Source organism: Gavia stellata, chromosome 14, assembly GCF_030936135.1.
Source record: "Gavia stellata isolate bGavSte3 chromosome 14, bGavSte3.hap2, whole genome shotgun sequence".
In the NCBI taxonomy this organism is placed as follows: domain Eukaryota; kingdom Metazoa; phylum Chordata; class Aves; order Gaviiformes; family Gaviidae; genus Gavia; species Gavia stellata.
The window spans coordinates 1,662,426-1,675,141 of record NC_082607.1 but is presented as its reverse complement, the minus strand read 5'-3'; the positions used below and the strand labels follow the sequence as shown (position 1 = coordinate 1,675,141).

The 12,716-nt window shown below is 56.3% G+C and overlaps 1 protein-coding gene across 1 annotated transcript in view; it reads right to left on the bottom strand.

Moving 5' to 3' along the window:
- Positions 1-7,645, bottom strand: part of EDA (ectodysplasin A) — an 81,170-nt gene extending 73,525 nt beyond the window's left edge. Inside the window, exon 1 of the mRNA XM_059824366.1 lies at positions 7,367-7,645. Coding sequence (XP_059680349.1) covers positions 7,367-7,642 — 276 coding nt within the window. The 5' untranslated portion in view covers positions 7,643-7,645. The remainder of the gene's footprint in view (positions 1-7,366) is intronic.
- Between the last annotated feature and the right edge of the window lie 5,071 nt (positions 7,646-12,716).

Sequence of the window (12,716 nt, the reverse complement as noted above, 5' to 3'; positions counted from 1 at the left end):
GTGCCTCTTGAACAGCTCCCACGCTTCTCTCAACACATTCAGGTCTCCCGAAGGAATCCGGCCAAGGAGAAAGCACTGGAGGCCGGGGTTCAACTTTACACGGCGTTATTCCTCCTTACCACACGCAGCCAGGCGGCACGGCACGCAGGGCAAAGCGGCTTGCAGGTTTACATATCATTTCAAGTCGCTGCTGTGTTTCTCCTGCTGCGAGAGCCATTTCTGAGGAAGTCAGATGGAGCGGAGAAGGGGAAGCGGCAGCCGAGGTGCAGCTTTGCAGGAGGGTGCTGGCACTTGCCATTTGGAATGCGTTACCGCACTGGCATGTCATCAATACCATCTTGCATATTTAGTACTTTGCACTTACAACAGAATTTTATTTGGGCTTATGGAAAGAGCTCCATTTAATATCCACCCATCTGTGAGCAATTATTTCTGTTACAGCAGCATTCAGGCCCAAGTGGCATCACCACCATCAGCGTAAAAAGCAGCGCGTTTCCCCAAGAGTTTAACAAGAGAGCACTTGCAACTGCACCATGTAAAAGGCTAGGCAAGAGTTTTATTCTCCCCTCCTATAAAGACCGTTAACTATTTTAAACTTGCATCCAAATCTCACTGTCGTTATGTACTTGCGCGCAATGAATTCTGACAGCTCGCGCATCTTCAGAGGCAGCCTTACCGCTTATCGCACGGAGTTTACTTAGTGCCTTACATTCGCAAAACCCCCCAGCCTCTCACATAGGGGTTACCTTCGCAGCCAGACGCCTCTAAAATAACATCCTCTTCAAGCGTTGAAAGATATTAAAATATAAAGCCATTAACATATAATAAGGCTGGAATGAGAGCTTCGCATGCTCTGGAGCTCCCAGGGTTTGGCTTCCAGTCAAGAAAAATATATTGGATTAGTATGAGAGCAAAATTAGGATAGTACGCGGTTTAATTAGCATTACAAGATATTACATGTGTATGGAAGAGCAGAGATGATTTATAGTATTATGTGGTAAGAAAAATAATGTTAAAAGGTTAGAATAATACCAGCTTGATAAAGCACTCTGTACTATGAGGTTAAGTGAAAGGTAACTTCGGAATGCCACTGGATGTTCTTAAAAAACAGGGGTTTGAGTGTTTGCCAGTTAACCCATCTAAAAATTGTGGAAAAACCCTGCAACCTTGGTCACGTGTCGGTCAAACACTTACTTCGGCAACAACAACCTTCCCCCATCAAGGAATTCAGTAAATGCTGAGAAAAAGTCCCGATTCCTTGCACAAAGCCGCAGTATTTACCCTTCACGGAACGAGCAGAAAAGAAAAATAAAGAAAATGCACCAGCAAGCTCAGCTCCGGAAGGGGAAGACGGGGCAGAGCCCGCAGCAGCCCACTGTAAGACGGAAGCAGCATGCTCCATGCGCGCGCCGTCCCGCGACAGCGGCTGAGACAACAGGCACGCCGTCGCTCGCTTCGTTAGTTCTAGAGCACGCGCACTCTGCGCGCGCCACTACGCTCCTCCGCCTTCACCCGCTCCTCCCGGCGCGGGCAGGATGACGGGGCCGAGCCTGCCCTGATACATTATTCCTGCATTAGTCCTCTGTTATTCGCATTTTTCCGTTTCCGACGAGATATCAGCATCCCCACGTTCCCCCGTAAGCCGAAGCCTGTCCTCCTCTCCTTCCCGTGCATCGCCGAATTAATTACATACCCATCCCCTCTCTGCTCTTGGCTGGAAAAATTACTCTTTCCTTTTGCACTCCCACAGTTGTTTTCCAAAATGGGTCGCGTCCCCTCCCCAGCTTCCTTCAGGAGCACCTGAGCCCACAGGTCAGCACCCACCGGCCACGGAGCAGGGCTGCCTGCGCTCTCCCCGGGTGCTGCCACCGGCTGATAACCCGCCAGACGCTGACATAAGCTTTGAGACAGCGGTTGCAAAATACATTTCTTATTTTCCAACTGCCACTTCTCTCCTAGATGTGAGATTTTTCTTTTTTGACCTGTTCGCTATTCTCGCCGGCATCCCCAGCGCTCCGAGGGTTTCCCCAGCGAGACGCGCCCGCAGCCGACCTGTGAGACCCCAGAGCCGCACCTCTTGGGTTTTCTTGCTGGCTGTCTCCCCCTTTCCAAAGGGGAACTCCTAAGCTCCAGCCCTCGCAGCTGAACACCTCGGGAGCGGCGACATCCCACTGCATACGACACGGTGTCCGTCTCACCCGCTCGGTGTAACGAGGCAGAACAAAACGCACCCAAGCGGCACCACGAACCTCTGTAAGCAAGCAGAAGGTGCCTAAAGCGGCGCGGTCTCAGCAGCGATGCGCCAGCCGGGCAGCTCCCCTGCGGCCAAAGGAGACGGCTCCTCCGCACGCTGGGAGCTAAACCTACGGCACACGCACGGACGCACCTCAAAGCCGCCGGGCAAAGCTCACGCCGTACTTAATTTTCCAATTACTGCAGCACACCCGGCAGTCACTGCCGTGCTCCTGTACAGTTTTCTTTTTAAAAGGCGGCGTTATGGACCCGTGCCAGATTTTGCACAGAATATTCACAGGCATAGTAGCAGAAATATGTTTTCTATTTGATTTCAGGCAATCCCGCTGCAGCCCCCTCTCCCCGGCACAGACCCCAAACCTCATGCAGCCTCAGGAATGTTATCCTCTCTGTCGAGGGACGTGGATGAAGGTTACCAGAGCCCCGATGTGTTATTAGCCGGATAACGCACTGCGGTCTCCCTTTATTGCCCTGTAAGAGCTTCCTTCAGCTACAACCAAGACCGCCAAGTGTAATTCGAGGGAAAACCCACCATGAAACACATCCCAGAACACCATCTTCCTTCTGCTCCCCAGCCCGCCTGCACAGAGCCGGGATCTCCGCAACCCAAGATCAGAAGCCACGAGATCCCCAAGCACGAGCCCCGAACAGGTATTTGAAGGCTTGCGCCCCGCGGGGAGGCCAGTGCTGGAGAAGTGGTTCCAACCAGACGCTCTGCTCAGAGCTTTCAGCGCGCTGTCAGGTCTCAGCTCTTCCCTGATCCATCACGCGCCAGTGCAGCCTCCCGGCTCGGGACTCGGGAACCAGACGAACACCCCGGGGACGAAGGTGCACGGATGAGCTGGAGGCATGCTCGGGGAGGGAGAAGTCTCCGGAGCAGCTTTAATGCCTTGTAGACCCTTCGACAGCACGTTGTGCACATCGCACCCGTGCGCTGCCTTTTACTCCGGAGCTGGAATTGAGAAGAAAGGGCAAAATAATTGCAATTTCACATTAGCGAGGCAAAAGGCACCACGGTGCCCTCGGGGCTGAGCATTCACATCCTTCTGCTTTTACACTATATAGCTCCTGCCTGGACGTTCCGACCAACCTTCAAAGCTCCGCTCCAGTACAAGGCTACTCGCATGAGACCGACAACATTATTTTGAGAAACACCGTGCAATTATTTTGAGAACAGACAGCAGCAATGGCCACAATTCCCTATTTTTGGTGACGCCCCTTCGGTGGCAGAGAGCGGACAACAGGCTAAGTGCGAAAGACAGCGCGACGTCCGTCTGTCCTCTACAACCAACGGCCCTTTCCCATGGTCAGTGCCGGAGGCCGACACGCCACAACCCTTCTCCAGGTGAGACCGCCCCAGTTGTTCGCCAAGAACTACTCTGCCGCAGCATCCTAACCAGAAACAGAGAAAAGCGATGTATTACTCCCCAAATCTTTTCCTACCTCCCCCTCAAGTAAAGCCAGTTACTCATTTTTACTAAACGTACCACAGAGCAGCGCGCGCAGACCAAGTTGTGCACTCTCGCTAGATTTCTTTATCCACGACTACAAGCAAAACGCTACTTCGCCTCTAAAGCTTTATTCCTATAATTTCCTTACCAAACGAGCAAGCAGGCTTTTAGAAGACAGATATATAAATTAAGGGGGTGGTGCATTGCCTACGGACTGCTGGAACAGGAGGACCCCGACCGCTGCCTCAGGAGATGGAGGGATACAGGCGGGAAGGGGGAGAACAACAAGCAAGCGAACGACCAGGTGTTTAGAGACGTCGCTTTGGTGGAATTACAAATGCCGGCAGGGAAGCAATGACACTGTCCGGAATGCCGACGGAAGCGCCTCTGGAGAGCCTCGTTAGAAAGGCGAGAGGTGGAGACCCGGAGAAGGACACCTTTGGCGTTGACAGAGGCACGTGCTGGTAACCCCGTTCCAGCTCAGCACATTTTTTGGGATGACTCGGCAGCCGCCCCCGGCCGCGACAAGCAGACGGCCCCCCCCGGCCTGCCGCAAGCACCCCCACGATTAGTTAGATCTGACGTATGGGATGGAGGTTTAATCTCATTCCAAGAGGGAGAGTTTGGCAACTTTTAAGCCCGTCTCAGGGCGCTCACGAGGGCACGCGCTGCGCCCGGCCGTTGTGAAAAACAAGTTTTTGCAGAAACGTGGCACGACACGGACTTGCTTGGGGAAAAAGCACAGCAGCGATGCTCCACGAGGCTCAAACATTACAGGGATGATTTTTTTGACAACAAAACACAATCTACTTTAGGCGTAAAATATTTTAATGAGCGGTACGGAGCACCCTGCTGCCCGTTCTCCCTGAGCGGATCCATTAGCGAAGCGCCTGCCAAAGGCTAACGAACTCACCGACAAAATCACTTTTGTATTCCACAGCACATCCATCTGAAGGGACTATTTAGATTTTATAACAGCGGTCAAGGCTGAACGTCCCAGCGCTCCCCAAACCCGCTCTCGCATCTCGGAGGGACAGCGATCGAAGAGTCGATGGATTAAAGCGGCATTCACCAACTTTTCATCTCGACGCCAACGCGGTGATGCAACACCCCGCAGCTTCTGGGACAAAGATGTGGACTACAATGCCTCAACCTTTGCCATGAAAAATTGCCCTTGTATCTTAAATGAGTTACATATTTGAATACCCTGTAAGATAGGGAAGCGGGGCGTTATCGAGCTGCCAAATCGCACTCCTGTCATGAGGTCATTTCTGGCACGCGGCCAGGCGAGATTTCTGCCAAAATCTCGGTGCTGACCATCGCTCCCCGGCCTTCCCCCCCGCTCCTCTCCCTCCTGCCTCAGGTCAGGAAGGGGAAAAAACCAACAACAACAAAAAAGGGTCAGGGAGGGGAATATTTTTTGGTTTTAAATCAGCTTGTACAACCGCAATACATGCGGTAATCACTCGGCCTCTTTACTGAAAATACTTCCCTTGGCTAAACCCAGCGGCAGGCCCGTTTGAGGGCTGGCAGCACCCTGTGTATTGGGATGCCGGGTCCCCCCGAGGCACCCCGACTCCGACCGCTCCCTCGCAGGTCCCTGGGAGAGAGATGCCATTGATCAGATCTCTTGAAACAATTATTTGGTAATTTCTGCTTGATTTACGTAAGCATCTGTCTCCCGACACACGTGCGTGGGACCCCGCTGTGGATTTACCAGGGGGTCGGAAAGCTGCTAGGAACCCCATTGCTGATATTTTAAATAAGGCTCTTTGCAAATAGCTCGTTTCATCGCTTTGATCCCAGAAGGGATATATTCACAGCCCCCTACGACGCAGAAGGTGGCTGTTTTAGCCGCCCCCGGGCTCAAGCAAACGGTCAGGCAGAGAAGGCAGTGAGAAACAGGAGAGCACCGCTACTACAAGTAATAGTAATTACCGGTTGTCACAGCACCGGTTTCCAAACAGAGCGCTGCCGGTGCCAGCAGCTCGGCTGCAAGCTGTATGCTGCCCGTCAAGCTCAGCGTTTCGCGTGCCCTTACTACAAGGAAACTTTCTCTCCCGACCAACTGCTTCAATATGTCCGAAAGAATTTTTCATCTTAAGCCCGACAGGCCAGATGTAAAATAAAGAAATAAATAATTAGCATTACCTTATCTGGAGTATGTCAGCTGTAGCGAGCGACGCTTGGATCTTCGTACACATCCAGAGACAAATTATCTAACGCTGTAATTTATGAACGCCTCAACTATTTATCCTGGTATTTCATTATGCATTCGCTGGAAAGAAGAGCTCTCAAGACTAAACAGATCCAGCACGATAACACGAAAGGAACTTCAGCCGCATGCTATTACAAGACAACCTAAGAATTCCAACACGACATCAAGCCGCTCCGACTCACTTTATGTTGACACCGCTTAAGTACCGCAGGGGAAAAAACCCCAACAAGCGACGGCCAGATGGCACGGGTTCTCTCCGGTTCACCGCTTACTTAGATTTTGTTATCGGAAGCCGCAGAATCCAAACACCCGCTGGAAGGCGCGAGCCCGGCTTTCCCGGGAGCAGCCGAGGCCGGCGCAGCGGAACGGCCGCCCGCTGCCAAGTAGGAGGAAGAATTTCCAAACTCGCAGCTTTATCAAAGCTATTTTTGTCCGGCTCCCCCCCAAGCACCGATAAGCAGCAAGGCAAGGACTGCCGGGGCGCTGCGGCAGGGCTTTGCCTCTCCGCTCCCCCCGGGACCCCCCGGCACCTTCGGGGAGCCGGCCATCCGCTCGCGAGGCTCGAAGGGGAGGAAACTCCTTCCTCCAGCTTATCCTGCTCGCAACGAGGTTCCGTGCCTGGAAAAAATGAGCTAAGTTTGCGAGCGGAGGCCCCAGCTCCGCTCCCGCTCTCCCAGAGGCTCTCGGGACGGGCGAGCCCCGCCGGGCACCGCCGCTCCCAGGGGCTGCGAGCACCGGCCGGGCAGAGCGGAGGCCCAGACCAGCCCGTGCCGCACGGTTCAGACTTAGGAGCTGCCGGGGGGGGCACGCCAAGCCGCCACCGCGAAGCCCGATGCGTCCTGGTTGCGGGGCTGGGGCGGGGGGGGGGGAGGATTCAAGGGCTCCAGACCGCCCCGGGAGGAGCGCGGGGGACGGGGACGGGGCGCCCCCCTGCAGCGCGGCGGGCCGGAGGCGCGGAGTCGGCGCCGAGCTGCGCGGAGCCCCGCGGGGACCCCCGCCGCCGGCTGCCGGGCTCCCGGGGCCGCCCCGGGGGGCTTCAGCCGCCGCCCCCCGCGGCCACAAGCACGGCACGGGCCGGGCCGCCGGGCGCGGAGCCGGCAGCGCGGGGCTGCCGCGACAGGGAAGCGGCGGGCAGCAGGTGGAGCGCAGGCGGCCCCCGGCAGCCCCGCGCAGAGCCCCGCCGCGGCCAAGGGAAGCGGGCTGCGGCCCGGGGCCACCCCCCCGCTCGGCGCACGGCCGCAGGCGCGGGGTCTTCCCGCAGGCGCCGAGGGGAGCGGCGCGGCCCGAGACCGCCTCGGCGGGCGGAGGGACGGAGCCAAGGCCGCCGGGGTCCCCCGGGCGGGGGGCCGGGCCGGGGCGGGGGGGGGGGGGGCCGCGGGGCGCCGCGACAAGTGCGGTCCCGCCCGGCCGCGACCCCCCCGCCCGCCCCCCGCCCGGCACCCACCTGCTGGCGCCGCTCCGCGCCCTCGGCGGGCCGCTGCGGGCGGCCGGTGGCCGGGGAGCCCGGCGCTGCCGCCGTGCCGTCCCGACGCGGCGGGGCGGCGGGCTGCGGGCCGCGGTCGCGGCGGAGCTCGGAGCGCAGCTCCAGGTAGCAGCCCAGCGTCAGGACGTGCAGCGCCAGCGACAGCGCGAAGAAGCCGAGGAAGAGCCGCCAGCTGCCGCCGCCGCAGGCGCAGCCGCCGCGGGGCGCCGCCGCCTCCCCCCTGCGCTCCGCACCCATGGCCGGCGGTACGGAGCGGCGAGGCGCCGAGCCGCTACTGCTCCATGCTCGGCCGGGGCGCGCCGTGCCGCCGCGGGGCTGCGCGGCCGGGGCCGCCCCAGCGCCCCGCCAGCGGGCGGGGCTCCGCGCGGGGCGGGGCCGGGGGCGGGGCCGAGCGCGCCGCAGCCCCGCCCCGCCCCGCCGCGGGCAGCCCCGGTGCGGGCGGGCCCGGCCCCGGCCCCGGCCCCGGCCCCGCGGCGGGAGCTCGGCCGGGCCGCGGCGGAGGAGGGGCCCGCTCCGGGCGGGCCGTGCGTGGCCGTCGCGCCACGCGGTGCCGGGCGGAGGCGCGGGGTCCGGGCGCCGGGGCTGCGGCGCGCGCGCGGGAGCGGGGCCCGTCGAGGGGCGCGAAGCCCCCGGCTCCGGCAGAGCCCGCGCTGCACCCCGGGCACCCCGTCTCCCGCCGCAGCACCCCCCCGCCTGCCCGCGGCGAGCGCTGGGTCAGCCGTCGGGGCCCCGGTCCGGCCCAGCGCACCTGGGTCTGCCAGCCCCGTCTTTGTTCTTGGCGTGAAGCAAATAGGGCGAAGAGTTCCGGACAGGGGCCGACAATAAGGGGCCGAGCGGTCGCTGGCAGAGGGGGTGCGTGGCCGGCGCGGGCAGCAAGGCAGCCGAGGGTGGGAACCGAGAGCTCGCCCCGTGCGCGGGGCGGTTTGCTGCACCCCCTTGGGACCGCGGGCACCTGGGAGCGGGGCCACCGCAGGCAAATAGCCTCTCAAAACGAGTTTCGGTGCCAGGCGGCTGCAGGTGCGGAGGATTCTCTGCGGCGAGAAGTCAGAGGAGGGTTTTTGAGAGCAGGCGGCGAAGGCCAGGGCCCGGCAGGCAGACCGGGATTCCGCAGGCACCGCTCGGACGGTGAGCGCGGCCGGGCGCCCAGCAGGGTTTTGGAATGTTTCGGGGCGTCAGTTGCCTTCTCCAGCTTTTCCAAGGTTTGATTCTGACCGCTAGAAACAAATTGAAGGTGGAAAGCCACTTGGGCAAAAGTTGGCGAGGAGGGAGGGTGGGTTTTGGGAGGGAAGACTGTGAACTTCAAGAAAGCAGGCTTGAATAAACCGTGAGTTCGGGTATATATCCCGCAGAAAACAAGGGGTGGGGGAAGACGTCCAGGGAATTGCCGGTTCCTCAGCGGAATTAGAGTAATGGCACATCTGCAGACCATCCCAATGCAGAAGCGAGGTAGAAAGAATAGCATGAGATCAGCCTGGTCATCTCGAACACAATAAGGAACACGCACAGAAAGTATAAATCAGACCAGTCCCTAATACCGAGCGTAAAAGAATAGCGTGAGCATGTGGGGACAGAGCTGGAAGGAGCAAGGCTCCGAGCGCGGGGGAGCGCGAGGACAGAGCGCGAGTGGCGTGGGAGATGAGGAAACGTCAACAAGCGTGTCAGTAAACAAGGAGAGAAAAACCAGGTGGTTCTTCTCCGCAAGGAGGAACACGTAGAGCTGAAATGGGAGCGAACAGAAGGGCTGGGACTGTTCGAGTGAGAAATCCTATTTAAAAAGAAGACATGCAGTCAGGCAACTGCTAACAGCAGCGGCAGGTGGGACTGGGGAAGGGAAGGGAAGGTGGGGTAGGGGTAGAAAGAGCGGGATTTTTGCAAAGAGCTGGACCCAACGAAGACGGTGTTTTAGCCAAATCATCAGGGGTTATCACTGGGGATTCGTGGGGCCACGAGAGCCTAAAATACTGGGAGAGGGTGAAAAAATGTTGGGAAATTATTATAGAGGCCCCACAGCTTGACTAAATATCCCCAAAACGTTGTGACTACTCCAGGTGTTTGTTGGCACCCGGAGGGGTGAGTGGAAAGGAGGACAGCTAACGGGGCTCTGTTGAGGGTGGCCTCGTCAGGCCCATCTGACCGCCCTGGTGACCAGCAAAGCTGGCAACCGCTTTATCTTGATGTCCACGATGCTTCGGCATTCCTGCTGCGGAGCGGTCCCCTCGTCCGTGTCACTGCAAGGCCACCGGCCCCTGGGGCTCGCCCGAGCAGACGCGGGAGGAAGGCAGCACCCCGCGGCTGAGCAGGGGAGGCTCCTTAAATGAGCCTTCGCACCACAGGGAGCAGTTTATGGGTGGTTTACGGTCAAGGAAGCAAGATGTCAAACGGAGCTTTGCCAAAGTCTTTGCTGGTTCTATTACCGATCAGCGTTTTCACTCAGTAGTGAAATAGCGAGATTAGTAAGGTTCTGCACGATGCCTACGTGCCACAGGCTGCAAGGAAGTTCGAATGCAGCGTTAGAGATTATCTTAACAAATTGGAGAGGTGGCCTGAAAAAATGAGGATGCAATCTGAAAGTAGAAAAGAAAAAAAAGAAAAGAAAAAGGGAAATAAAAAAGAGAAAAAAAAAGAAAAAGGAAAAAAGAGTGCAAAGGTCTTAATGCAAGGCAGGAGGGGCCGAGGCGGCAGGAGTGGCTAGGTGGCACTGCTGAGGAGCACTTCCACCATCAGATTGGTGCACCCGATAGTGCGGAGCAGATCGTCAGCACTGGGGAAGCCAGCACTGAGGGGGAACGCCGAAATTACCGTCAGAGCTGTAGGAAGGGTCGCCGCACCGAGGACTGGCACCTAGCAAATCCCCGTGGCTCAGGAGTTCCGGGTGTCCGACGCCGGCGAAGCTCCCCTGGGACGTTAGGGCTGCAGCTCTTGGCCCTGTGCTAGACGTGCCGCCGGAAGGTCTTGGGTGCCCCGTGGTGCCCAGGGGCGTGATGCCCAGGGATGTGCCCTCTGAGCCCACCCGGAGGCACCTTCTGCTGCAGGGCTCTCGGGGAGTCGGGTGGTCCCCTGCAGGTCTGTGTCCCCGTGCTCCGTCGTCCCGCGGGCCGGGTGAGTCTTACACGAGGCTGGCCTCTTCAGGAGAAAGCCTTCCAAGTCCTGGAACAGATTGCCTGGGAATTTGTGGGGTCTTCATCACCCAGTATTTCATAGATCACAGCTATAAAGAATACTATAGTTGCTGTTTATCCTGCCTTTGGGGAGGAGGATGGACTAGATGACCTCTTTGTAGTCCTTCCTAGCCTTATTTTTCTGCAATAGGGTTTTCTTCTTTAGGTTCTGTGTAATACTCATGAAATTATGTGAGAGTCTCTGTTTTCATTTAAGAAAGAAATGTTTCCCTAATATTTGTGAAGCAAAAATTGGAAGCATTAACCACTGCCAAACCTAACAACTCCAGAGCAAAAACCAAATAAAAGCAAATGAACTCTCTGTACAGAATTCTGTCATTATTTTAGGACAATTTATAATTATTTGAATGCTTAGGGTTGTTACTGTTTTTCAAGATTGAGATGCAAATGATTTAAAAACAATCGTACACTGACCTACTCGGACTTGCAATAGCCGCCATCCATTTTCAGGAGTAATTTATGTTGCTTTTAAGATGAATTTTAGAGGGCGAGCAGCCCCCCGAAATACTTTGTACCGTGTGTGTTCTTAGGGTCTTAAAGACAGGTCCGCATTGCCAATGTCTGAAGTCTAAGCTCCAGATCTGGGTCCATCAGCTATTCATATTAGCTGTTCTTAAGGAGGGAGTTCACCGTTTCTGCTCAGATCTCATTAGGGGCGTTTGTCAAATCCTCAAATTGAGGTACTTCTGCCTCCTAGAGCGTCCCACCACTTACAAAGCAACCCCATCTGGTGATACAATTAGTATAGAATTAAAACGTGTCATCCCGGACCTGAGAGAGGTCCTCACGCATTGACCGTGTGGCACCGGTCAAGCCCCACAAACGGAAGCCTTGCACGGTTTCTCCAGTGTTTTGCCTGAATTTCTCTTGCACTAAGGATGCCGCCAGCTTCAGGCTTCGGTGAGAGCGCGTGGTGGGGAGCCCTCCCCTGCTTCGGATGTTTCCTTTCGGAACCACGAGTCCTCTTTCTCTGCTGAATGCAGCCAGTGCCCTTTCTTTTCCACGTTTCGCCCCCTTTTGCTCCGCCGTCCCTGATAAACTTCGTTACGTGGATGAAGAACCTCAAAGGCTGAGCCCAGCCCCATCGCTCCAGGGAGTCCCGGTCCAGGAGAGGCAGGAGCCAGCGGACAGAAAAGCCTCACATGCGTAAGGGCTGCAGAAACGACAGAGATTCGTAATGCTTTGGATGGGCTGATCAAAGGCAGGGCCCACAATCGGAAAATAAAGAACAGTTCTTTTTAACTAGAAAATAACACTACTTCTTTGACAGGGAAGAGGTCCCCCCACCCAAATTTTGCCTCTTTCTATCTGCTAGGGTTTATTGGGTCCAGCTGCCCCTGCTTTTTTTTTTTTTCCCCCCATGAACAAGGGAGAAAAATCTAGGAAAAAAGGAAACATTCCAAAAATAAAGGCATTGTTCCCTCCAGCCCACGTAGAGCGACAGAGTCCTCTGAGGGGTGGGCAGAGGCTGAAGAGGAGGAGAACGCACAGAGGCAGCGTCTCTGATGCCAGGGGACTTCGGATTCCTAAACTTGCTGGTTTTTTCCAGCCTCACAGTGCAAGGGAGCCTTCCCATCCAGGCAGGATTTAGCCACAGGTGGGAGGAGGACCTGGGATTAGCAGCCTTGTCAGTTTAGAAGATCTCCCTTTCTTTTGGCATGGGTAAAACTCTCTCAGCATAACACAGGGCACTTTATGGCAGGTCCAAGTGCCATCGCCATGCATATTTAACAGATCAGGGGATCTCTTAGAAGGATGTTGCAAAGAAGATTTTAGCCCATTTCCCATTTACATTTTGGCAACAGCTGTAATATTTGCAGCAGCAATAGAGTAGATTTTAACATGTGTGACCTAAAAGCTTTGGAATTCATGACTTTCCTTTGAGAAAAGCTCAGCTAAATTGCAGGAAAGCCATCTCTTACTCTCTCAGTGATGTTAGCAACAACAGTTAATACAATAAAGTCTCCTGAAACCTGAAGTCATAGCATACCGACAGTGCATCCTCAGATATGTTTATAAGCCCTCAGGACAAAGGCTCCTGACTTTTATAAAGCCTCCATACATGACTGCAATTACAATTATTTTTCCTCAGCAAGAGCCGGGATGTTTCATGCAATCTGGTTTACTTAAGA